The sequence below is a fragment of the Cebus imitator genome, unplaced genomic scaffold (assembly GCF_001604975.1).
Source record: "Cebus imitator isolate Cc_AM_T3 unplaced genomic scaffold, Cebus_imitator-1.0 Scaffold111, whole genome shotgun sequence".
In the NCBI taxonomy this organism is placed as follows: domain Eukaryota; kingdom Metazoa; phylum Chordata; class Mammalia; order Primates; family Cebidae; genus Cebus; species Cebus imitator.
This window is the reverse complement of record NW_016107426.1, coordinates 3019383-3047155: the sequence shown is the minus strand read 5'-3', so window position 1 is coordinate 3047155 and position 27773 is coordinate 3019383. Positions and strand designations below refer to the sequence as shown.

The 27773-nt window shown below is 46.1% G+C and overlaps 1 protein-coding gene across 5 annotated transcripts in view; it reads left to right on the top strand.

Moving 5' to 3' along the window:
• The window catches only part of DGKG (diacylglycerol kinase gamma), a 209497-nt gene that overhangs the window by 127397 nt on the left and 54327 nt on the right, over positions 1 to 27773 (top strand). For all 5 annotated transcript variants that reach the window (XM_037741965.1, XM_017538415.2, XM_017538417.2 and 2 more), the window contains one exon: positions 18325 to 18415. In XM_037741965.1, coding sequence (XP_037597893.1) covers positions 18325 to 18415 — 91 coding nt within the window. The remainder of the gene's footprint in view (positions 1 to 18324; positions 18416 to 27773) is intronic.

Genomic DNA, 27773 nt, shown 5'->3' with positions numbered 1-27773 from the left:
ATCAAAGACTTTGGGAGTCTGTTATTAATATTTGTATGCAATTCTCTCTGTCCTAACATTCACAATATTTTAAATAATATGATGAGATCACATTGATTCTTAACAATTCCTTCATTTTCCTCCCGGGCCCCCAGTCCACATGGAAACAGACAGCACAACCTCTCAGACTGTTAGACAGCAGCAGCCGATGGCATCTCAAGCCTCCCTACAGGGTTGCCCACTGGCCAGAACCGTTTGTTACTGTGGCTTAATAGGCTTTTTCTTCCAGCCCTTGCCAGGCTAGAACAGGAAAGTTCTTATTCATGTCAACAAATAGCAGAATCAGTTTGTGATCGTATCAGAAGGAACTTGAAAGCACGCTATGTTTTCAAGACTATGGGCCAGATAATCCCAAAGTTATCAGTATTTACTGACTGATTGATTTCTAGAAATATTTCCATCAAAGAGCTCAAGGTGTAGTGTAATCCAGTTCACAAGAGCTGAGGTTAGCACGAAAACATTATGGCAGAAAGTCAAAGCACACAAATTCAAAGTAAAGTAGGAACTGGCTGGATCCTAACATGAGTGTTGGCAGTCTGGATGTTTTCCAGAACGGAGCGGTCAAGAAGGTGCTGGAACTTTAGATGGCTTCTAACGAAAGGCTGAATCTGGGATTGTTCCACCCAAAGAAGAGAAGCCTTAGAGAGAAGGGATTATTGGCCTCAAATAGGTAAAAGGCTTGTCTTATAAAGCAGGAATTGTGTTATTTTGCATAACAAATCAATGAAAAGGTGGCTGGAATGCAAGACTGGTTTAAGCCCCAAACAGGACATCAATTCTAACAGTCAGAGCCATCCTCAAGTGCAGTGAGCCACTGGAGAAGGTGATGAGTTTTCATATTTTACATTCACGTCCATGCCGGGCAATCGTTTTGGAGGCAAGTGCCCAATAGGACAGGTTGTATTATCAGACAACCTGGATTCAAATCCTGGAGTTCACATGTCACCACTGTGTGTGACCTGGGCCAGGTTACTCCCCCGAAACCTCAATCTGCTCGCCTGTAAACTTGGGGTGTAATATTATATGAGTTTCCTGTTGTCGCTGTCATAAAGTACCACAAACTTAGTGGCTTAAAACGACATGACTGTATTACAGTTCTGGAGGTCAGAAACCTGAAACAGGTGTCACCAGGCTAAAATCAAAGTGCCATCAGGGCTGCATTCCTTTCTGGAGGGTTGGGGGAAAAAGCTGTTTCCTTGCCTTTTCCAGGCTGTCCCCCTGCTTTGGCTCCTGGCCCCCTCCCATTGTTGAAGCCAGCAGTGTCTGGTTGAGTCCTTCTCACACGGCAGCCCTCTGACATTCTTTCTCCTGCCTCCCTCTTCCACTTATGAGGACCCTGATTGCACAGAACCCACCCAGATAATTCAGGATCCTCTCCCCATGTCAAGGTCAGTTGACTGGCATCTTAAATTCCATCTGCAACCTTAATGCGCCCTTTGTCACAGAACCTAACACACTCACAGGCTCTGGGGATTAGAACATGGACATCTTCAGGGCATTATTCTGCCTACTAACCTCATAGGCTCATTTCGAGAATCTAGTGGAACAAGGCATTTAGAATGTTTATTACAGAGTCAGCACATCAGTGGTAGCTATTAATATTGTTATTAATATTCTCGTTACAAAGACAGATACTACATCAGATAATAGTCATGTTAGATGATTCAGAAGCCCTTAAACCTCTGAAGTTTGGTGATTCTCTAATATAGGCAGATACATATCTATTTAATAGTAAATAGGGTGTGAGTCATCAATGCAGAAATATATAGAATTACTTTTCTCTTCATTTATCTTGATTAACCATTTTTCTATAAAATGTCAATACATTTATCATTATGTAATTTAATAATACATCATACAGCATTATTATATAGCACATAGCAATATTATTATAAATAATTTGGAAAGTTCAGAAAAGTTAAAGTAAGAAAGAAATCAGTCACTCATAGTCCCATCCTGCAGAAACACAATAGCCATTCTGATGCATTACAGCAGTTAACTTGATATATAAATACCTTACAATATTTGTGATAACGTGTTTTTATAAAGCTATACATACCATTTAAAAGTAATTTTTCTTTATATAAGTCATTCAGGCTCATTGTAAAAAAAAAATTCGAGCAATTCTCCTGCCTCAGCCTCCTGAGTAGCTAGGATTACAGGCGCCTGCTACCATGCCCAGCTAATTTTTTTGTATTTTTAGTGGTGACGGGGTTTCACCATGTTGGCCAGGATGTCTTGATCTCTTGACCTCTTGATCTGCCCGCCTCAGCCTCCCAAAGGGCTGGGATAACAGGCATGAGCCATTGCGCCCAGGCTAGCACAGTTTTTAAAGCATGAATAACCATGAGGTTGTTTATTAAAGTGTTTAGCAATGTAATCAGTCCTGCTCCAACCTATACCAACAATAGTAGGCATCATTTTTTGAGACCTTTCAAGAATCTCATGTACATTACTTTTAACTGGCGCAACTTACCAAGTGTAAGTATTATTGATCCATCTTACTGATGAGAAAAGTGAGGCTCATAGAGATAATGCGACTTGCTGAAGACCACACTAGTTGCTAGAGAAGCTGCCGTTCACACCTAGTCCTGTCTAGTCCGCACCTCCTCTTAGCCGGCTACACTTCCCTGCCTCTCCATGTGTTTTGTGCCCCATGACCAAAGATGCACCCAAAAAAGATGAAAGAAGAGCCACAGAGATGACTAAAGGGCCCATGAGAAAAACCACAAGTCATCCAAAATCATTTTTCCTGGAGGGAAACAGAATGTACTGGGAATGGGCCTCAAAGTGTGTGAAGGATTCTCGAAAGGAAATAGTGACCACACCTTCCTACTCTTCATCTCAGTTCAGGAAAGAATGCGAGGAGGAAAAAATGTGCTCTAAAAGTGAGGAATTGTCTTTTGGATGGGAGCAGGAATCTTCCGGCCTGGAGACAGGTTAAGGACTGAAATGAGTTATTAAGAGGTTTTGGAATCTCTTGCAAAGGCCTCCAAAAACAGAGTTCTATTCATCTGAGATGATAAACACGGCACCTTCTGAGTCCAGGGGTACACTCATTGTACCCACCAGGTTCCCACCCAATGGGGGGACCTTAGCTTGTAGATATGTCAATTGCCCCAGTCTTTGCCTCCATCATCACACGGCTTTCTCCCTCTGTCTGTGTGTCTCTGTTCAAATTCCCTTCTTCTTTTCTAAGGACATCATCAGTCATTGGACTGGACCCACCCTAACCCGGTATAACCTCATTTTAACTTGATTACATCTGCAAAGACCTTATTTCCAAATAAGGTCACGTTCACAGGTACAGAGAGTGAGGACTTCCGCATATCATTTTTTGGGGGGACACAATTCAACCCACAGCATCAGCCCTCCCCCAAAGCTTCACACAAGAAGGAAATACAATATAACATGGTAGCTTTGTTTTCAGGAAGGAACATGAACAATGAGGCTGTTGTGAGAGAGGAGGATGACACTAAAGGAGGAAGGTAACGTTTGCGTGAGAGCTGCAGAGAGGACTGGAAATTCACCAAGGAGAGAAGGAACCGGGGCATTCTGGGAGAAGGGCTGAAGTGTGAGAGGGCACTGGACATGAGTGGAGGGGCCTGGGTTCCTGGGTAGAGTGTGGAGTGAAAAGGCAGGGGGACGGGGAGCTGCAGCAAATCTCGGGGGTCTGCACCAGAGTTCACATCTTATCCTAGGGGTGGGTGAGTGGACAGTAAGGGTATCCATCAGTAAATGCTTTTTGAATAGATTAATGAAGGAATGGCTTACCTTTCAAAGTATTTCTGGAGCAAAAATTTCAGGGCTCCTAGAAACATTTGGGACCTTAAAATACTGAACCTTGCTGAAGCCTTAGATTAGTACAGACAGTGTTAGTCAGAAAGACCCAGAGAAGAGGCAACCCCCCGGGGAGACAGAAGGAAGAGGGGCATCAGGAGTGAGATGAAGGGGCCAGCTCTGTGCCTCGGAGGAGTTAGTACACATCAGGGCTGGAAAAAAACTATGGAAACCAACGACAGAGCTTTCTTATAAACCCTGAGCTTGAAAGCATGCTGTTTGGTAGTGAAGTAGAAATTCATATTGACAAAAAGAATCCGCAAGGCATTCTGTCTTCCTCACCACCGCAGTTTCAGATGCCTTCAGGAAGAGAGCAACTTAGGTGGCCTTTAAACTTAGTTTAACATGTCTCTTCGTTTTTAGCTCCAGAGAAAGTAATGTCAGACTTTTTTGGCCTTCTATTGTACTTTACCAATTAAAACTTTGGAAAATGAGTGCCCTTTTGCATAAGGTAACTTTGATGATACAACAGAGCCCATATCTGCATTTAGAGCCGATGTGATTAGCATATTCAGTCCTACATATTTTCTGCAAACTTTTCATAATTGCATCCATTTTATTATGAAGAAATTGTAAAACAAGGCGAAAAGAGAGTAGATGTCCTCAAAAAAGGTTCAAGTGATTAATTTTAATTCCCCATTTAAATCAACATTTACTAAAAAAAAGTTGTAATGCACTTATTATTGGGCCAAAGGAAATTTCGAAAGCAAGTTTCCACTGTACTTACCAGGAAACGCGGTAACTCTCTTCTGTGAGATAAGTACATTATTTCACTGAAACCCTGAACAAATGGTTTTACAACTCTGTTACGCCAGGTCGTGTCACCCTGATGTGAAACACAGACACAAATTCCTGAGTTTCACTGCATTCAACATCAAAAGAACTGAGTTTCAGCCCTTACCCTGCCTCTTACTGTGCGTCATTGGGAAATTTACTCACTTATCTGATTCCTAATGTTCTGATGTGTAAAATGGAAATCACAACTGTCTGACAAGGTGCCTATGAGAATTAGAGTGGATAAATCAATGGAATTGAAGTTGATCAGGTATTAGTTTGATGCTATTGATTACTACAGGGATTTATAAGGAGAACACCCAGCAGTATATGAGAATCCACTGTGGAATCTCTAATCTAAAGGCACGCTGTCATGGTTCCTGTCTGTAACAGTAACTTATAGACTCTAAGCTTTGGATAGGAGTTTAGATTTCAACCCCCTTCTCAGTATAAGCATCCCCTCTGTAAACACTCCTCCGGAGGAGGTCATCACATCTCTTCTTTGAAGACTAGATTTCTACTTTGAAGATTGTAGGAGTGTTTAAATTCGAAGTGGGTAGGGGGTGCTTACCACTTCACATTTTACTAACAAGGCATTTTCCCAATCTTCTAATGCTCTTCAGTGAAAGAGGGGCTCTTCTCACTTCAAGAATGTACTTATACCCTCAAATTACTAACTAATTCATCAGGGACTTACGTAATCGCTGAATATTCATGTTTATTGAACCTACACTTAGATTAAAATTCCTCACTGTCTAATAACAAGATGCTTTCTGTTCTGTTGGAGTGTCCCTTTAATCCTGAAAGTGGGCCTTTTTGGAGAGCATTCCAAACTGCCAATCAAGCCAAGTACCCCACCTTGCCTTTGAACTCAATAAGCTGAAAGCATGTCCATAATCTCCAGTTTTGGGTTACCATAGAGTAAGAAGGAGTGAGAACGGCCTGGATAAATTAAAACCCCAAACTGTTGACTTAGTGAAACTTCTATTGGAGCTATCGACACAGAGTGTTGTAATTAGTCAGGTTCCCCCTTTCCTCTTCTGTACTACCTTGCCCCTGAACTTGGGTGGGGAGAGGAAGGGCGGCTGCTCATAGTTAGGCTATCTGTGGGTATGTGCAGGGTTGGGGTGAAGAAAACACCACAGGACACCCTCTGATTTTAGCTGACATTCTGGTTCATCCTTTGTGTATTGTAGAATGAATTTCCCCCTCCGGCCCCACCCCCACAACTGGTAATAATTGCACTAAAGAAAAATGAAATGGTTAACAGCCAATGAGTTAGAAAAGAAGAAATGTGAAGGACTGGATAATCTATCTACTAAAGAATTTGTCCCTTAATTTTAAAACTTGGTAGAATAATTTTTTTTTTTTTTTTTTTTTTTTGAGACAGACTCTCATTCTGTCGCTGTCACCCAGGCTGGAGTGCAATGGCACCATCTTGGCTCACTGGGTTCAAGTCATTCTCCTGCCTCAGCCTCCCAAGTAGCTGGGATTACAGGCATGTGCCACCGCACCCGGCTAATTTTGGGGTTATTAGTAGAGACAGAGTTTCACCGCATTGACCAGGCTAGTCTCAAACAATCTTAAAATTCACAATAACCATGTTTTGTACAAAGTGGTAAGTTCAGGGGAAAGGTTATACGTGAGCTTAGGTTACTTTCCTAGTGGTTAGAGACAAGTTCATTTCTCAGTGTTTCATGATTGCGGAATAGTTGATATATCTACCAGGTTGTACCCTAACTTACGGAGCAACTAAAATATTGTTTCCCAGAAGAGGTAGATTTGGATGATATTTTATTTCTGTGCATGTGATCTTCACAAATGCCAACATGATTCATCTCTCACCCTGCTGCAACTGGTCCGCTCTTGAAATCAGACACATATTAGGATTCATGACCAAAGACACCGGAAGCTCAGATAGGAAGGATCTCAGGAAGAAAGTAAGGGAGACACTTTTGAGGCATCTTCCAGGGGAATTCCCAGGGGGAAGCTACAAAGGTCTATATGAGGGGTCACAAATCCAAATAATTCATGCAGAGGCCAGGCAGTTAATGTAAATGAGAGAAGTGGGTAGATATAGGCTTTAGGGACAGGCGAGGACTCCAGCATGAGCCCTGTGTAAAGGGAGAAGCCAGTACTCAGTGGCAGCTGATTGTTGCCAGATTGGAAAGCAATCCAGTATTAACAGATCTGATTTCTCAAGAGAAGCTGGGCTTCAGGTGTGTATGTAAAATTTTCCAATTTTAAACACCACTGTGCAAGCCAAATAAACACATTGCCAGGCACCATAAGAGCCTTGGCCCTCCAACTTGTCACGTTGATGCCCAGGAAATATAACCTCAGGGTTGTGAGGGGGCCAATTGTTTATTTTTCATGCCTGACCTTGGTCACAAATTATTGGTGCTATAAATGTGAACTGATCTCCTGCCAAAGGAGAGAATGAATGGGCTTCAGGAGAATTTTTAAACATTGACAGACGGTTCCTAGATGTCATTTAAAAAAATGACTTGGGGCCAGGCGCGGTGGCTCATGCCTGTAATCTCTGCACTTTGCGAGGCTGAGAGGGGAGAATTGTCTCAGCCCAGGGTTTCGGAGCTGCAGGGAACGGTGAATATAATCGTACCACTTGCACTCCAGCCTGGGCAATGGAGACCCTGTCTCAAAAAAATAAGTAAATAAAATACATTTTTTTAAAAAAGAAATGATTCAGTAAGAAAAGGCACCCAAGAAGGCAAAAAGAACAGAAAGAAAAGTCAGTCTGATTAATAAATAGATATGGAAATAAAGAGGAAATGCCCAAATCCTGTTTGGGGGAAAAATGAAAAGTACAGTCTCTGCACAAGGATACATTTGGACCTTCTGGAGAAGGGAGACAGAGCAGCTAACAGACTCACCATGAGGTTCAACCCCTCATGCGCCTGCAGAGGTGGCTACCCAGAATGTCTTTTCTCAGCATGTGTTAAATGTACGGCATGGGTTAAAACGCTTTCCACAGCACGCTAGAAGGAAATTCACAGGAAGATTGGGAGGGATGTCAATCATTGAATACACTTGGAAAATATAGTTAAACATACTTCTTTTCGGTTTGATGTTGTAGAGCTTTTAATGTAGATTCTAACCTGCTTTGACCATGCAAAAAGCAAAAGAAAGTAAAGTACTTCATTTCCCAAATTTACTTGACCACAGAACCCCCTCACTCCAAAGTTTCTTGAGACCAATATTTCATGGAATTCACATTGGTGAAAACCCCTGCATTTGAGTGCACATACTCGTATAACTTACAGACTCTCCTGTCTGCCTGTGGCATGGTGGCAAATGGCACATCTGGAAGAATCCTGGTTACTTTCTCTAGTGGCTTTGGATGTCAGGTAGGAAGCTAAGGGACACGCGCAAAGGGAATGCTTTAGTCTCTTCCTCAGCCATGAGTCATAATTTTAGACGAAACAGGCACATATGGGGAACACAGAGCTGCTCTGTAGCTGATCTGAGAACGACTGTTCTTCTGGACCATGGATTTTCATGCTGGAATGAGAGGACCCTGGCAAGGAATTGGGAGCTTATCACATAAACCAAGAGAAATATTTTTGGCCAGAGACTTGAAGACCAAACAGGAGAGCTTTAAAATGAGATCGAAGTGGGATAAAGTAGAGTGTTCAAATTAAAGTCTAAAATCGCAGCCCACAGAAGGGCAGCAGGTGCAAGCTAGAAATAAGAGGCGTGGCTAAGGTGGTGCCAAGCAGCTCTCCCAAGGAGCTGGCAGGAAGGACCACTGGGGCCACACCTACAGCCAATAGGTGAGTTTGCCAACTCCACAGTGAAAGGGGCAAACAAAGAGTTGTGTTCATTAGGGGTGAGGGGCACGACCTTAGAGATTGCAGACCGAGGCATGGTGGGGCAGGTCACACAGCCGCACCACCAGGCCAGGTGAGGATGACAAGTTCCCATAAATTCTCTGAATTGGGTGGCAGTCTCTGAAATGGGTGGCAGGGATGTATACACAAGAATAAGAAGTCAAAAACGTCAGAGTGGAAGCAAAGGAGAGAGCATATGGATGAGATTTTCAAAAGGATGAAATAGAAAGGATTTTGCTGGCAGGGTCTACCACAGTCTTCTCAGGCAGAGCGAGGCTCTGGCTCATGCTTTCCTATTTAAGGTTTTTTAAACTGGCACAGGAAGATGGAATAGGGAAGAGAAGGGGGGTATTTATCCAGGCATCTGCCCTATCTAATGTGTTTCTGACTTGCCTTGCTAACAATTTCATGACGGGAAAGGTAAGGGAAACAAGGAGGGAGCGACTTACTGTGGACTGAATTCTAGACAGGCTGCCTCTAACTGCCTGATGGTGTGGAAGGCACAGGAAACGTAGGCAGAAATAACCAGACCGTCCTGGAGTTTTACGATCGTAAAAGGAAGATGCAGGATGCATACTCGGGTGTGTGTTCCCTGCTACCCTTTCCACCTTTGCTACTTCTCACTTTCCCTCTGGCATCTTCATTCCCCTCCTAAGCAGAACTCCAGCCCAGACTCAGGGTCACCACCAGGGATGGAGGGTGCAAGTCTCCAGGTTTCTTTCCCAGGAAATTGAGGAAAGCAAAGATCCCCAATCCACATATATACATACACGTGTGTGTATATTCTTTTTTTTCTGAGATGGAGTCTCACTCTGTCACCCAGGCTGGAGTGCAGTGGCCCAATCTTGGCTCACTGCACCCACCACCTCCCAGGTTCAAGCAATTCTCCTGCCTCAGCCTCCTGAGTAGCTGAGATTACAAGCACTGGCCACCATTCTGGCTAATTTTTGTAGTTTTAGTAGAAATGGGGTGTCACTATGTTGGCCAGGCTGGTCTCGAACTCCTGACCTCAAGTGATCCACCTGCTCAGGCCCCCCAAAGTGCTGGGATTACAGGCGTGAGCCACCACACCTGGCCGTGTGTGTTCTTAATTAATATTCCCAGCACCCCCTGCAGGTTGGTAATATTGTGTCAATTCAAAAATAAAGAAGCTAAGACACGGAGACTAAATGATTTGCCTGAGGCCACATAGCGAGTCAGTGGCTGAACTGTGGCTTGAACTCAGGCCTTTCTGCCTTCTCACCAGAGCTCCTTCAGCTCCAGTAAGCTCTTTCCAAAACTAGACATTGTACTTTGGGTACTTACTGGGTTAACTTGCTCTTGTCTGTTAGCCTGGGAACCCAACCTCAGCATAACGTTGTTTCTATGGGGAAATGTGCTCAGAGTGACAAACAACTGGCTTAACCAAGGAACTTTTGTAACTCGACCTATCATGAAGCGGGCACTGCCTTGCGTTCAGAAAGGCTGGCGGGGGAGCGAGAGGGGAGAACGGGATCAGCCAGCCTGCGTCCCCTCCGACTCTGTGATCCGGTTCCAGTCTAGCTGTGGGCTTGCCAAGGCACAGCAGTCTCACACATCTACAAATGGCCACCATAGTACCTACCACGGCGGGTAGATGTGAGGATCAAAAGAGTGGGACTCTTGGGTGTATGAAGCCACCAGTGCAGGTCAGACCCACAGTCAACATTTGTGAAGTGGGAAGTGAGATTCCTCCCAACAGCGGGGGGCCGGCAGAGCTCAGCTGGCTCCCTGGGGACCCACCTAGTTGTTACAGTAGGGTGAGGGCATGGACCTGCTTCCGGGGTTTGCCTCTGCTCCTCCAGACAGTTCCGCATTTTAGTCTTGGTTGATCAGGACCCAGGAATTTGCCTTCCACAGCGAGAGGCTCAGCTCCAGCAAGGCAGCCACCTTCCCTAAGCCTCCAAGGCCCAGGTTCTAACACGAGGCCTCGCCCACCTGTGTCTCTACGGTCCACACCACCTTCAGATACCAGCTCCCAGGGCTGATAGACGTGTGAACGCTGGGAAGCACAGCTAAGGAATCACTACAGAACCTCAGGGGCGCGCATTCCTGTCCGCCTTCCCCATTCCTCCAGGCAGGGATTTCTTTTTGTCCCAGTATTTGACTTCGCTGTCCGACAACTGCCAAGAGCAGGCTTATTCCATGCCCTCTAGCCTCCGCCAAATCGGCCTGAAGGGGATTTTCTTTCCACGAATAACTCTTCAAAGGGAGAAAGGATTGCTAAGAAGCAGCCAAGCTGTGAGGTTTTTCTTTCTTTCTTTTTGGATGAGGGAAGGGAGCTATTTTCTCCTGGCAAGGGCAGATACTAACTAGAAAAACACCCTGGAGACTCAGGCCATCAGGAAAGGAAAACCCTGACAAGATGGGGCCTGGCCTCGCCTGCCCCTCGGCATTTTCTCCTGAGGGGCACCCCCAAAGTGGTGCCATTCACAGCACAGTGGCCGTTCTCCGGCCAGGCTGCTGCACCTTTGGAGAGACTCTCTGGCCTCAGAGGGGCAGGGTCTGCGAGCAAGTTTGGGAACAGTGGATCATGAGTCTCAGAGAAACCTTCCTGCTGTGGCCTGTGTGTGTGCCCACACGTGCACGCGTGTGTCCTCGTGTGCTGCACTGAGAAGGGATCCGATTTCAGACTTTGGCAGTCTTCATGCTTGGAGTCCTGCCCTTAGGAGGAGATACCGTCAGGTGCCAGACAGAATCCGGGAGAGCCCATCAAAGGAGAATGTGTCGATGGCCCGCAGAAACATGCTATCTTATATGGAAGAGAAGGGTCACTGTTCAGAGGCAGTAGATTCTCGAGGGCCCAGAATTACCCTTGAAGGGGTGCAGAGGCTGCTCTGAACATGAGGCTCGTGGGTTTGGGCCTTTGTTACTCTGGGACAAGAGTGGAGACTGGAGACCAATGGGGAGGCCAGATCACTGCTCTGCGGAAGAAGGTCAGGGTCCCAGCCAACCTCGAGCTGGGATCCTGCAGCCATACAGATGGCCCATGTGGTAGATGTGAGTAAACCCAGCCCACAAGCATGAATGAGAACAACTCACAGCTTTGCAGTCACTAGCTCTGGAGACTTTGGTTGACTTTTCCATTTCTCTCAGACACCTCTGGGGCATAGCAACAGGAGCTAGGGGGAGTAAACCAGTAAGGAGTCTGGGCTGGAAGTCAGGAGATGGGGTTTGCATTCCGGCTCCGTTCCTCCCAGCAGCATCATCAAGAACTCAGTTTCCAAAGCGGTACCATGAGAAGGCTGCCATGGCTTAGAAGGGAACCAACATCCAGCCCTGGTATAGAGTAGTAATTTTGCATGTACCCTTTTACTATGGAATAATGCACTATTTTTATCCCTTCCCCCATCGTCTCCCACCATGGGTGCCATATTGAATAGGATTTTGTCAGCCATAAAGCTGTTTTAAGTAATCATTTGTTTTCCCATTTTTATTATTCAATCCGTGTCTCCGGTTACCAAGCAGTAACTGATTTAACTGATTTAATTCCACTGTACATCAAAAAATTATGATTTAACTCACTAGTTAGCCTATGCTGTCTTTGTTATAATTAAATGCACAAATACTATTTTACATTAAGAAATATTAGCCAGGCTGGGGAGTTCACACCTGTAAATATTGACCTAGCTCATGGACTCTATTTATACTTTGGAAGACTCTTTGGAACCTGTGATCCCCTGGCTGTATGTCCCTGAACCCTGAAGGCCTTTTAAATGCAAACAGTATGTCATCTGTGATTTTTACAGTTAATTTCTCACATATGAAAATGACTCAAGAAGTGTCTTCACAGGTTATTAAGAGGATTCCACAGTTATACAGTAAAATACATCCTAAGCAAGTTTCACCCTGCTTCCTCAGCCTTTTTCTTTTCCTGAGCCCCTTCTCAAGATCTCCCCTTTCCTGTTCTCCATGTTTCTGCCCACCCTTCCTGGTCTCAGGTCTCCAGTCTTCCCATCATTCACCACCCTAGATTTTTCTGAGTGCCTTGAACACCAGTCTTGTCCCAACTATGGAAAAAAGCCAGGGAATACCTCGCCCCTTGAAGCTGAAACACATCGAGCCAACACAAATCTGTTGGCAGGAACAGCAGGCACAAGAGTCACATTCAGAGTATAAAAATAGCTATTTATAAAGACTCCTTCCTGGTTGCTGGGTGTTCACTTTCCCTTGAACCAAAGGGGCACTGCCCCCTCTTGGAAAAGATGATTCCATCCACAGCTCCGTGCCTGAGGATCACCGAGTGACTGTCCTGATGAGCAGTGAGAGCCGGGGACAGCATGCAGGGTGGATTAGATGTGGTGACACTCTCTGATGGACCAAGGCAGCTGGGTGTGTGGGTGACACAGATGGCCTCTGCAGCACCTGTGAGGTGACAGTCATGGGCCTCTTATAGGACTTGACATCCTGGCCTTACAGCAAAACCCACCTGCCTTTGCTTTTTTTTTTTTTTTTTTTTTAACTCTTGAGGTAAACTTTGGTTAACATAATTACTAAGCTTCCAAATGTATTCGAGATTCAAGTAATGTAAAATGTTAACAGGTAAAGTACTGTCAACATTATTACTAATATATTACTAATATTTATCACTCAATTATAATTCAACTCTAGTTGCATTTGGCCGTTCTGCGTTTCTATGATACCTGATTTGCTAAATTACTATTTACCTTAGTAATCCAATACTTGTCTATTATCTTCAGTAGTGGGAGCAATAACACCACTAATAACCCAGCAAGCCCCAAATGGGATTGAGATCATTTGTTTTGTGTTTTAATTGAGATGAATCTGATGAAAATTTATAATTCATGTACAGAAATGTCCTGTTGGCTAGCTACAGTTTTCCCAAATGTGTAGTTTTTGGCTTAGGCTCTTAAAAACTTGAATTAGTTGCCAATTCCAATAATCAGGAGATTTTACATGAAAATATGTTTCTGGATTCTCTTTCAAAAATGTCAGCTCTGACAATACTTGGGCCCACGCTCTGACAGGGCAGCAGTTGTGGGACACGTGAGTCCTCCCATCCTGTTCTGAATTGTGTCATCTCAAGTTGCCTGGGGAGCTTGGAGAAACCTTGGAAAGCAGATGGTCCAAGCCCTTTTTTTTTTTTTTAAGACAGAGTCTCTCTTTGTCACCAGGCAAGAGTGTAGTGGCGTGATCTCGGCTCACTGCAACTTCTGCCTCCCAGGTTCATGCGATTCTCCTGCCTCAGCCTCCTGAGTAGCTGGGATTACAGGCACACGCCACCACACCCAGCTAATTTTTTGTATTTTTAGTAGAGATGGGGTTTCACCCTGTTGGCCAGGATGGTCTCAATCTGCTGACCTCGTGATCTGCCTGCCTCAGCCTCCCAAAGTGCTGGGATTACAGGCGTGAGCCACCACACTTGGCCCTGAGCCCTTCTTTCTGAGATGAGGCCTGGGGGTGCTAAGTGACTCTCGTGGAGGCACATGCTGGTGTGTTTGATAACGGGGTCTGGGGGACAGCTCTACCCGCTGGTACAGTGCTGTGTCCACTCAGTCATTCTGCCCTCCCCGCATACAACACAGAACACCATCTTGTGGGTAGCATCTGTTTCACAAGGCCTCCCAAACTCATGCTAACTGACACCCAAGGCCTAACTATGTGAGTCATGAGTCACTCAGAGAACCTGATTATCAAAGTCCAAACCACAAAGAGGAACACCTTCACTTCAAGGGCTTCTATTTCTAGAAATAACTGTAGTGTTCTCTGTGTAGACTTCTAAGCCCAAATAAATGTTTTCATGTTTTGAGAACTTCAAAAGCCCATTGCCCTTAAAACTTCCTTGATTCTCAGGAAAGGGTCCCCAGAAGCTCGGGGTGGTACAGGAAGCTGAATGCGTAGCCTCTGCTGGTAAAGCGGATGGCCAGCAGCTAGCTGGGTCTCACTTGTGGACATCCTTGAAAACAGCCTATTCATAGCTGTCAGGATGACGGATTCCAGCCCTAAACTGCTGACAAACAGAACAGAACATTTTTAGTTAGTCTTATATTTTCTCTCATCTGTCTAATGAAAAAATTCAACTAGCTAGTGTGCAATTGATGTTATTTTCTTATAAGCCAGGAGGCAATTGAGAAAACCCAGAAATAGAGTTGAGCCATGGTGTCACTACTTGTATCTGCCATTTCTCCATGTGGCTGAGAGTCCCTTGGAGCACACAGGAGGACCTTCTGCCTCAAGAATGGAATGGGTTCCTCTGGGTGGTTCAGAGCCTGAAAGTGAACCCAGGAGTTTCGTGGAACTGGAAGTCAGCCTCAGAACAGCTGGTTAAGGATGAGTCATCTCCAGCTGAAAGGTGGTTATGAGAAGGAAAGAAACGGTGGGCCAAAGACAACTCAGGAAGAGAGGTGCAGAGAAGGCGTTCCAGCAGCCATTAAAACATTGTTAGTTTTATTTTCTTCAAAAAAGTATTGGCCACCTACAATAGACTCCCCACCGTAGACCTGCCCTTACCCCTGCAGCCTCTGGGAATGCGTCTTCCTCCCCAGTGATTGCATCTCCTAGCAACAAGGAAGAAGAGCTGCTGAGCGCTTACTATGCATTCAACACCTGCTTGCTACTTCGCATCTGCCACATAAGCCTCACAACTCTGTGAGTAGAAAATAATGTTCCCGTTTTGTAGAAGTGAACTTTCAAAGGATTTCAGTAACTTGCCCAGCCCGGGAGTGGCAAAGCCAGCCACGAACCCTAGCCCCTCAGCTCTCAGACGCCATATTCTTGTACAATAGAAGACGAAACAGACGAAAACTCGGTGCCACGCTCTGCAGCCGTGGTCCTCCAGCAAAGGCTAATAGTAAAGCAGCTGGTGAGACATCTTCAAAAGAGGAGAGGGACCGCTGCACTCAGGCTCTCTGGTTGGTAGTCAGGGAGAGTGGGGGCCGCATCTCCTAGCTCAAATTGTAGGGTACTACGTGCCTATAGGCTTTTCCTAAAGGGTTTGAAAGGGATGGTGGTGGTGTGCTGGTGATGGTAAAGGAAAGGCAAGACGAGGCAGAGGGGAATTCAATCTGTGAATGTCCTTATTTGTACGTATGGCCTAGCTTCTTTCTCTGTCTGAAATGTTCTTTCTCCACCTTCCCTGTTTGCCTTCTACATCCTTCTGAATGCATCTCTGGCATCTGCCTACTAAGATTGGGTGTCCCTCCCACTACGAACCCCCTAGCTTGTTCTTAGCCTGCCACACTGAGGTCTCTTCCTGCCTGACTTCTCCGGGTGTCCGGTGCACGGAATGCTATTTTGTTCTTTGTTGTATTCAGCACGTCTTCTCTAGTCCCTGGCACAATGAATGTTTGTTGAATTAATGACTACTTTGTCTCACACCAAACATGTACATTCTCAGAAGCATATTAGCAATTTTCTTTTCCAAGACGGAGTCTCACTTTATCTCCCAGGCTGGAGTGCGGTGGCACGATCTCAGCTCACTGCAACCTCCACCTCCCGAATTCAAGTGATTCTCCTGCCTCAGCCTCCTGAGTAGCTGGAACTACAGGCACGCGCCACCACGCCCGGCTAATTTTTGTATTTTTAGTAGAGATGGGGTTTCACCATATTAGCCAGGATGGTCTCGATCTCTTGACCTCATGATCTGCCTGCCTTGGCCTCCCAACGTGCTGGGATTACAGGCATGAGCCACCACGTCTGGCCACATATTAGCAATTAACATCACTTTGGCCAACTGTGTGACCAGTCAAGATAAGTAATCAAGGATTAGGGTATGGTATGATGCTGAAAACATCTATTAAACTAGACATATGTGGAACATAATTTTTTACCCAAAGTCAAGATACATAATTTAATAAATATGATCACTTTTTTCTTGCCCAGAGAAATATGAATATATAATATCTACAGCTCCACATCTTTATCTGCCATCTTTGCCTCACTATGTTATACAGATATGCCAGCTCAAGACACTGAAATAATAATAGCTGATAAGTAAGTAGCTAGCATTCTTGATGAGCCTACCATGCAGCAAGCCTTATGTGACGTGCTTTGCTGTCACCTCATTTAACTTTTCAACTACCCCTTGAAGCAGGTATGTTTCTTATCTCTATTTTAGAGATGAGGAAATTGAGGCTTAAAAATGTTAAGTCACTTGTCAAAGGTTACACCGCCAGCAGTGAATGAGCAGTCTATTTGACCTTTTCAGTTATCCTGCAATACTGACCTAACCGTGACCTCTTAACCTTTATTAGCTCATCGAAGAGCTACGACTGGGCAAAAATAGCTGTGGCTTCCGGAAACTTTTATTAAAACTCTAAATCTCCTGGCAATAACTTTCAAAAGTCATGATTCAGGCCAGCAGTGATATTTGAAAACGGAATCACAAGCAAGTCTCCTGGCTACAGATATGCTCTTGCTGCCAAAAAGGAATGCTTAGCTCCAGCATTGATGACAATCTGTGTTTTTCCCGTTACTTGGTCTTTCGCCATCATTGACTGCAGAAAGACACTGACCCTCACTCTGTCCTCCCTGGAGAATCCCCTCGTCCTGTCTGCTTACAATACACCCAGCTCTTCTAACTTTATTCATGAGGCATAATTCCCAGAGCTTGCTTATTCTTATTTCCCTCATCATTTATCAATTCTTTTCATGCATACTAACAGTCAGAAAAGCTATTTCCCAACCAACTGGATGTCAGAAGTAATGGAAGGACACAGTCTCATCTTCAAGTTCTAGGTAGACTCTTGGGGAAATATGCAGAAAAGAGTTGTGTCTATTATTCTGAAGAGTCATCTGCTATGACCTAAGGAAAAACGAGGAAAAAATATGAGCCCTCTTCCCTCTGAAGACTGCTCCTTTCCCCTCGGTCGACAAACCTGATGGGAGAGGATTAGCAACATGGAAGGTAGCATCCTCTCTTCTGAGTGCCAAGAAGAATGTGATTTTGTTTAATCCTTCCTTAGCAAAATCTGTCAGCTCGTAAAGTGGACAGGTGTCCCTTCTCTTAGCCAACCCCTGATAATGGGGTGACAGTGGGGGTGGAAGGAATGGAATATCTTCAGAAACACTTCCTAGTGAGACCATCTGATCAAAAGCACCAACTTTCAGGACAAGCCATCTGACTTTGCAAAGCCTTTTCTCCTGAAAAACTGTAAAGCTCCAAGTAGTGAACTCTTACTTTAAAGCAAATATGACAAGATTTACCCTTAACTGAAGGATTGCCATGGCCCCAGCAAAGACATTTGAGAAAGGGGGGTGGTGGTTATTGTTGTGAAACAACTCTTCTTTTTTTCCAACTTGCCCACAAATCTGTATCTAATTCTTGCCATTCTGCTTCCCCGCAGTCAGAGCACACATTTCAGCTGGGTTAGTGCAGGGCTCTCCCTCCTCTATCCTAAGACGGCACATCTCTCAAGTCGTAGAAGGATCTTTCCCTTACACCCCAAACATGCCCCAAAGAGGGTTCTGCCTGAGGAATGGAAAGGACAGTGACCAGAGCACCGTATCAATATTTGCCACCTCTGGTTTGACTCCTCATAGAACTCTTTCCTTGACGCAGCTAGACAGAACTTCTTCCTGTTCTGACCAGGATGTTCAGACAGCAGTTGGTAGTTCACCCAGGGTTACCATGATGTCTAAGAAATGAGTGGATTTTCTCTAACTTCCGAGCCAGAACAGTTGGTAAAAATTCTATTCCTTGATCATCTGATTGACAAGTGCTGAAAATGTAAGATTAGGGAAACTGCTGAAGGCTTGAGCCTCCCAATCCAAAGAACGTAGCTATTTTACGTGAGCATTTCAAGTACGGGATATTGAGCCATCTCTCTGCTTTGTGGTCCAGGATGAAGAACAAGCTGTGGTACTTCGAATTCGGCACCTCGGAGACTTTTGCAGCAACCTGCAAGAAACTCCATGACCACATTGAGTTGGAGGTAAGTTCCCAAGTGGGGAGAAGGCTTCCTGGACCTTGCTTCTGCTCCTGGATTGTCACACACCCACAGGATGGATCGTCTTGGGTCCTGAAGAGGTGGCCCAGAGCGTAGTCTGTGTTGTTTCTCCATCCTGTTCCAAACATCTCCATACCCTCACTCAGAAGGCTCCAGTGGCCTGTCTAGAGAATCCCTGGGGCTGTGGGACACAGAGGCCCCAAGTCCCCAGAGCCACACTTCACTCCAGCCCTCAGCCCTCCTTCCACCCTAGCCTTGCGATTCCCTCTTTTCTGAGAGGTAACGTCTCCACTGCCATTAGCACAGGGAGAGGGGCTGTTGCTGGGCAGAGACAATGTCCCAGGCCTGGTAAAAGTCTGGGAACTGGTGTTTCCAGGGCAGCAGGGGTGGGGAGCACAGCAGCTGCAGCCAGGCATCCCGCAGCTCACCTGCCCTGCTGCTCACAGCTGCTCCAGGGGGCTGCTCACAGGTATCCAGGGTCAGTTTCGTGGGTGCGCAATCTGTGTGGTCACAAAATGTCCCTGTGCTTAGAAGGGCCCCTGGTTTAATGCTGTTCTGCCACTGTCTTGCAATTCTTGATCATTTTCTAATGAAGAACCTGGCATTCTCATTTTGAACTAGGCCCCACGAGTTATGTAGCCCGTCCTGTTGGTGCACTTGTGTTTCACTAACTCTCCTGGCTTGTAGCGGCCTGCCTCAGACAGTTGGCATGGTGGCTCCCCTCCCCTGGTTGAGAAGCTGCCCGCTTCCCACCCTCTCACCCCGCATCGGCTGGGCTCCGCTCCTGAAGCCCTCTCATTGACTGCTATGAGAACATCTCCTAGGTCTCCAGCCAACTAAAAGCCCAAACTTCAATGCATACCTGCTCCGTGGGACTTCATGCCCACTTGTTCTCTTGCCCAGAGTGCTTCGCTCCCAGGCCTACCTTCCCGTGGGATTTAGGCCTATAGTCTTGTTTTCACTTGAGAAAAACAAGTGGAAGAGGCAGCCAGAGAGGTCAGCCAGGGTGGGCTCCTCTTGGTCCACCAGCTTCACCTCTAAGCCCGTGCTGCAGTCCCGTGGGGCCCGGGCCTCCCTTGGAGGAGGAGCACGTGGCCTGGAGCCACGGAGGGAAGCCTTGTCCCTCCCTGGGAAGGGCCCTGGGACTCCTCACTCACAGGGACTTTTCACAAACAGAACACCAAGCCAGAGGTTCTGTGCAGCTGCATTTGACTCATCTGCCTGCCTCTCCCCTTCGGTTGCTGGGTTACCAACACCAGGGTGGGAGGCAGCAAGCTGGCTAATCCCCTGAACTTACGGCCAGCTTGGTCAGAGGGCAGAGAGGCCAGGAGCCAGGACGTGTGTCCCCAGGTGGTACATGGGGAGGCTGAGAAGTCAGCCCTCTCCTCTCCTGCGCAGTGCCTGGGAGCTGAGGAAGGAGAAGAGGCCTTGGCAGGGGCGGGAGTGTGGCTAACAGGGATATGTGTGCGTTTCTTCCCCTTGGCACGGCCGTCTGGTGGGTCTCTTTAAATATACCACAAGTGAGGGACAGCCCTGGCCTAACCACAGCCAGCTGCAGGCGCACAGCAGCGGCTTGTTCTCCCTGCAGCTGGCCTTGAAAGTGTGCCCAGAATACAGCAGCTCAGCTGCCCTGCCTCTGGCCTGCCCTCCCGGCTCCAGGCTCCACAGTCCCCTCTGGGTTTGAGAGACAGAGGCTATTCCTCAACCGCAGAGGGGGCCTCGTTGCTAAAGACACTGGTGGCCTCTGGAGGGGATGGGGTTGTTCACTGGTCTGGAGGGGGTGTTGCTGGGCGCTTTCAAAGCTCTTCCTGTTTTCCTTATCTCTCCATAATGAGTCTTTTTAGTATTTATTCATGAGGGTTAGCTGGGGGAGTAGGGCTGAGCATGTCATGTGATGGGCAGCTTCTGACAGCCCTCAGGTTCGGGAAAGGCACCATTTCTGCATCCTGAGAATAGTGGTAGATGGTCCTGTGTCTTGTGATGAAGAGCAGATCTGAGAGAGGCAGACAGGGGCGAGGCACGGGGATAACAGGTGTAAGGAGGCAGCAGAGCCTCGCAGGGAGATGGGAGAGTGTCACAGGCCTCAGGAAGAGCTGGTCAGAGCAGCTATGCTAAGGGACCTTCTAAACGTGGTTGCCGCAGACCACAGGCCAGGCCTTCGAGGACCAGCACATGACCCACCAGCCCAAGGCCAGAAAATAACCCCACTCAGGCATTTCTATTACGTTTCACCATCATCAGTGCCCACTGCAGCCTTTATTCCAAAGTCACACAACCAACCCTGTGAGCTAAGTAGTCCAGAGATTATTATCCCCATTTGATGGAGAAGCAAGCTGAGGCACAGAGATTTAGAGGGGTAAACTGGGCCAGGTGCAGTGGCTCACACTTGTAATCCCAGCACTTTGGGAGGCCGAGGCGGGTGGATCACCAGAGGTAAGGAGTTTGAGACCAGCCTGGCCGACATGGTGAAACACCATCTCTACTAAAAATACAAAAAGTAGCCAGGCGTGGTGGCAGGAACCTGTAATCCCAGCTACTCCGGAGGCTGAGACAGGAGAATCACTTGAACCCAGGAGGTGGAAGTTGCAGTGAACCAAGATGGTGCCACTGCACTCCAGCCTGGGTGACAGAGTGAGACTCCATCTCAAAAAAAAAAAAAAAAAAAAAAAGGGGTAAACTGAAGGGAGAGAAAAGTCAAATGGGACAGGAAAAAGTCACATGCTTTGACTGCTGACCATAACATGTCCTCATACGCTATGACAACACAGCGAGGCAAGTATTGAGGCTCAGGTACATTCAATCTCTTGACCAAAGCTTCATTGCTGAAAACTGGCAAGAGAGAAGATCCAGGTCCTTTAGAGTGAGTTGAGCTTGGAATCCAGTAAACAGAGATGTACCTAACAAGTGCTGGAAGCGGTAAATGTAAAGTCTTCGGCACCAGGCACTGTTTCTTCCTCCTTCACTGTTTTCCTGATTTCCACTGATTCCTCTCAGCTCATGCAGCTGGGCAGGTGTGCTGAGAAACGCTTTGCAAAGAACAGAAGACTCAGTCCTTCTCAATTGAGGAAGGCATAGATTCAGGCTGGATCACAGGAAAGTCAGAGGAGGAAACCCGCCTGAAAGTTTGCAAAAGATCTTCTCACACAGCATCTCATTTATTTTGATCCACAGAACCGGCAGGGCCAAAATTAATGTCCTCACTATATGGATGGGGAAACTGAGGCCGACAGGTTCAGCAACCAGAGGAAGGGAACAACTGTAAGGAACTTGGGGGAACAGATAGTGAAGTCTATTTAGTTTCTTCCTTTTTTCTTTCTTTTTTTTGCCAATCTGGTAAAAAGTTGGATGGTGAAACTCAAAGCTAACATGAGAGATTGCAGTGAAGGTCTCCATTAAAAGCCATTCACGTGGCTGGGCACAGTGACTCACACGTGTAATCCCAGCACTTTGGGAAGCCGAGGCGGGTGGATCACCTGAGGTCAGGAGTTTTATCTCTACTAAAAATACAAAAATTAGCCAGGTGTGGTGGTGGGTGCCTGTAATCTCAGCTACTGGGGAGGCTGAAGCCGGAGGGTCACTTGAGCCTGGGAGGCAGAGGTTGCAGCGTGACTGCACTCCAGTCTGGATGACAGAGAGAGACAAAAAAGCAGGCAGGCAGGAAGGAGGGAGGGATGGAGGAAGAAGAGAGAGCAAGAAAGAGAAAGAAGAAAGAGAAAGAAAGAAAGAAAGGAAAAAGAAAGAAAGAAGAAAGAGAAAGAAAGCCATTCACATGCTAAAGTGATATACAGGTGATTTCTCTAAGGCTAGTGGCTGTTTGAGAAGGAATAGGAAACTTGGTCTTATCTCTGAAATAAAGCCTGTGGCCCCTGGCCCGGCTAGACAAGAGAGAAACTGAAGGGAATCCACAGAACACACAGGAGCTGGTTAATATGGCACTTGCTTTACTAGTGCTAAGGAAACTCGATCCAAAGAGTCCTGCAGAGCCATTGAGTCAGGTCACTCCTGGCCCTGTTTTTTAGGGCCCTGTGACTCAGGCAGGGGAGAAGGTGACTAAATCTACTGCTCACCTGCAGACATTTGGCCAGGGCCCTGACTTGGGCTCACAAGGCCCGGCGGGGAGCCCTGGTCTGTGCTTAGGTTAAACAGCTTACTGAACTGTGTGTCCTATCCTCAGTATTCTCATCTATAAAATGGGGGCATAGGGGTTAGTCTACCTCCCAAGGCCATTATTAGGATTAAAGTTTTTGGGGCTTTTTGGTTTTGTTTTTTTTATGTAACTGGCAGTGGTGCTAAGTGCCTCACGGAATCTGCAAAGCAGCCCTAAGTGGCAGGGGTCATAATCACCTTTCCAGAGAAGGGGGACAGAGGCTGAGAGAAGGTAAGAAGCTCACCTGAGGTCCATAACCTACAAGTGGTCAGGTCAGGTTTCAAATCCAGATCTGCCAGATACCCAAGAGTCTCAGGGCAGTATTGCACTTGAGCAGCTCAGTCTGGAGCAGACACTGTCAACCAGGTTTGGGCATGTCCAATCTCCTGATCATTCACAGGCTTTATTTTGACATTTCAGATAATGTTAAAAGCAGGGATTAAATTTTTCCATTTATCAAAAAGGGAGCATAAAAAAAATATTGCAAATGTTCGCCCTAGGTCCTTCCTCTATAAGACCACAAAGGAAGGCCTGTGAACGTGAGTGCTGCACCTGACAACTGGGTGCTCCATAAATCGTTGTGGGCTTCTAATTAAGAAGCCAGCATGTTGATGGGGTGTGGTGGCTCCCACCTGTAATCCTAGCACTTTGGGAGGCTGAGGGGGGTGTATCACCTGAGATCAGGAGTTCGAGACCAGCCTGGCCAACACGGTGAAACCTCGTCTCTACTAAAAATACAAAATTAGCCAGGTGTGGTGGCACATGCCTGTCATCCCAGCTACTTGGGAGGCTGAGGCAGGAGAATCTCTTGAACCCGGGAGAAGACTGCAGTGAACAGAAACTGTGTCATTGCATTCCATCCTGGGCAACAGAGCGAGACTCCCTCTCAAAAAAAAAAAAAAAAAATAGAAGCAGCAGCAGGCATGTCACCCGCAACCCCACCCTCACCATCCCTGGTCTAAGGTGGTCTCTCAGGGTGCTCCCTGACCTCTATTCCCTTCCAGAGGCTCTTAATATTCATTCTTACCTGATTTCACCTGATTAAACGATGAGGGGTCGTGCGAGGGAGGCACACAGTCGCCTCCCCCACCCCAGGCCCAGAGTAACCTTGCAGAGGTTTTTGAATGGGATCACAGGTAGAGCAAACCAGATGGGTTTCAACTCAAGTACTTATTTTACATTTTGTAGGGATGTTTTAATTTAAAAATAAGAACTTCCAAAATTCCTTGATATTTAATCCAATCTTTAAAACAATATTCACAAGGGAAGGCCAGCCAGCTCCACTAACATGAACTAACATAAACTTTGATGGAGGGAAAGTTAGTCCAAATCTGGAAGCTGCTCAAAAAAAAAAAAAAAATCTGGTCATCCAGTATATTTTGGGGATCTCTGCACATCAATTACTCCTTTTAATTGAGGATTTTTTTAATACAGAAAAGTCTTGAGAATAGTATATCAAACACTCCCAATTCTCCCTCACTCGGAATTGATATTGTCATTATTTTGTCTTACTTCCTTCAACTATTTTTCTGTTTTGTTTTGTTTTGTTTCTTGAGATGGAGTTTCGCTCTGTCATCCCAGCTGGAGTGCAGGGGCACTATCTTAGCTCACTGAAACACCTGCCTCCCGGGTTCAAGTAATCCTCCTGCCTCAGCCTCCCAAGTAGCTGGGATTACAGGCACCCCCCCCCACACCCAGTTAATTTTTGTATTTTTAGTAGATGTAGGGTTTTGCCGTGTTGGCCAGGCTGGTCTTGAACTCCTCACCTCAGGTGATCCACCCACCTTGGCCTCCCAAAGTGCTGGGATTACATGCGTGAGCCACCGCACCCAGCACCTTCAACTATTTTTCAATAGAAGTAACAAAATATTATAGATAAAGCTGAAGCCCCAGTTTTATCTGGGGCTTCACGCTCTGAGCTTGCCTTTTCGCTCAACTTTATGGTCTCAAGATCACTCTGTGTTAGTGCTGTGGGTTTTTTTGTTTTTGTTTTTGCTTTTTTTAGAGACATAGTTTCACTCTTGTTGCCAGGCCGGAGTGCAATGGCACAATCTCAGCTCACCGCAACCTCCACCTTCCGGATTCAAGGGATTCTTCCTCCTGAGCCTCCCTAGTAGCTGGGATTACAGGCACCCGCCACCATGCCCAGTTAACTTTTGTATTTTTTGTAGAGACAGGGTTTCGCCATGTTGGCCAGGCTGGTCTCGAACTCCTGACCTCAAGTGATCCACCCGCCTGGGTCTCCCAAAGTGCTGGGATTACAGGCGTGAGCCACCGTGCCTGGCCAGTGCCGTTATTTTTAAAATAGAAACTAAGTTCACCCAAACCAGTATGTGCAGAAGAGAACTCACAGCTCTTAAGCTCCAACTGTGGGCATTCTCTACTCTGTCTCAGTATCCACCTGCAGTGCTGCACTCTCTTAAATCAGAAGGAAAGAGGTCTTCAAGCCTTGGTCTCCTGGCATGATCTGAACTACCTTCTCAGCTCGCACAGGGAGAGCCTTTCCCCGGAGTAAGGAAAGTGGGAGTTGGCTGACAGGCAGCCTGTCCATGCAGCTACAGTGGAAGAAATGGAAACACGCATGGGGAAGGGAACGTCCAGAAGAGCATTAGAAGCGATTTTGAGTTCTTAGAAAATAGGAGGGGCAACCTGATTGCACATCAAACCCTGGAGTCAGAAGTAAGGCTGGAACGGTCCTGAGAGAGATCCTCTTTCTAGTGGATTCCCTTCCTCAACCCAGTCCAGCAGCTCCCTCATTCCAGCATCACCTTCACTGTGAGACCATCCAAGGCAGCTCCTGCCACTTCCGGGTGCTGCTTCTTGCCCATCCACCGTTCTCACCACTTGGTTTCTTTCTGCTTCCTCCTATTTGCTTTCTTTCTGTTACTCGTAATATGTGTGCTAACCTCTTTTCCTGATTACAGAGGTAATCCAAATTCATGGCAGAACATTTTAAAATAGAGAGTGGCAAAAGGAAAATAATCCCCAATCCCACCAACCAGGAAGCAGCACTGTTACAACACTGGCCTCGTTTCAATCTTAGAAAAATCTTAGCTCTTGTTTCTTTAACATCAGGCCTCCTGAGGACCTCTGTGAGTTTTTGGCTTGTGAAATCTTCATTCATTTTTAAATGCAGCTCTGTCATCCCCATCTCTGTCTCTTTCTATCATGCACTGACTGTAAGTTTCCTTCACTGAGGCTTAGAATCATTCAGCTTACTAAGGAAAAATTGTTCCTGTCAACTTTCCCTTACAAAATTCCATTGCTTGCTTGCAGTTTCTGGCACACAAAACTTTCTCTTTCTTAAATGACCTTCTTGTTTTTTTATTTCTTACTAACGTGTACCCTGTAGTTCACTTCAAGCCTCCATTCATTCATATGCTTTTATTTTCCTGTTCTTTTCCATTTCTTTTGTTCTTCGTGAATTGCTTTGATTTGCTTTTGTCTTCAGACTCCTGGCTATATCTACTTCGTGTCTTCCATGGACTTGGGAATAACTTTTAAAGATTAAATTTTATGCCTACATGTTCACAAAGTAGTTGTTGGGTGATATGCAGCATGTTTAATAGATGAGGCCCAAGAAAGTCTCAGAAGACCGAAGTTAGGGGTCACGTGATTCAGCATGTTGGATTAGAATGCTCTCCCACAACACATTTCTTTCTGGAAGATCCTTTCAGCACCTCTGTCCGAGCCCCAGGAAGCATAAATATTATACCACCAAGGTCCCTTACTGAAATAATAACTTGCCCAGGCGTGGTGGCTCACGCCTGTAATCCCAGCACTTTGGGAGGCCAAGGCAGGTGGATCACTTGAGGTTAGGAGTTCAAGACCAGCCTGGCCAAGATGGTGAAACCCTGTCTCTGCTAAAAATACCAAAAAAATAGCTGGGCATGGTAGCGGGCACCTGTAATCCCAGCTACTCGGGAGGCTGAGGCACAGAACTGCTTGAACCGGGGAGGCGAAGGTACAGTGAGCCAAGATCAAGCCACTGCACTACAGCCCAGGTGACAGAGTGAGAATCCAGGTCAGAAAAAAAAAAAAAGAATAACTTTTCCCAAGCAATGTCTACCAAACAAAAGCATCTTTTAAGTAGCAATAAACTGTGAGGCCCCATCAGTAGGAAATGATGTAGACTATTTAGAATATTCAGAGGAATTCATGATCTTCATCACCACAGTCGGGAGATTTGGGAACCTCAGGGAAAAGAAACATTACAATCCTTTTCTTCCTCTACAGTCACAGGTTATTAAACAGAGAATATTATATACAAATGTGTGTTGTCGGCTATAGTAGATATGTCTTTGTTTTTCTAACTTAGTCTGTGAGGTCATAAACTTGCTAATCTTAGTCTTCACTAGAAGAGGAATTAAGAAGGTAGAAGAATTGAATCTTTAAAGGTCACAGAATCTACAAGGGATTGAATAAATACCACTGTGTACACACACGTTATATCTCAAGTCCATTAGGATCAGCAAATGAACAGCAATAGCAAGCAACATACTGAGTACTTACTTACCACGTGGTACGCTCTACCGTATTTCTTCTTTATAACAGCTCTGCATGATCGTGTATTATTCTCATTATTTACCCAAGGAAACTGCATCTCATAAAATAAGTACGGACTCCTAAGATCAGATGACTTTAAAGCCTCGACCTGTGATCCCAGGCCCATATGCCCTTCACGGTGCCACGGGCCCTGCAGTAGGAGATGACCTCTGCATTACCCCCCTGCTCTTAGAAGAGTCATGTGTCCATTTAGTTGATAAAGGGGCTCCCATTCAGGACTTGGCCTATCAGCCAGTCAGCTTTCTGAAGCAGGGACTTTATTTTATTCATTCTATACCCCTGGACTTAGCACAATACCTAAAATGAAGTAATTCCTCATTAGTTATTTGTTGATTGTAAAATTGAAACAGGAGTAGAAAATTCCATAATTGGGCCAGGCACAGTGGCTCATGCCTGTAATCCCAGCACTTTGAGAGGCTGAAGTGGGTGAATCACCTGAGGTCGGGAGTTTGAGACCAGCCTGACCGACATGGAGAAAGCCCGTTTTTACTAAAAATACAAAATTAGGTGGGTGCAGTGGCACATGCCTGTAATCCCAGCTACTCAGGAGGCTGAGGCAGGAGAATCGCTTGAACCCGGGAGGCAGAAGATGCAGTGAGCTGAGATCAGGCCATTGCACTCCAGCCTGGG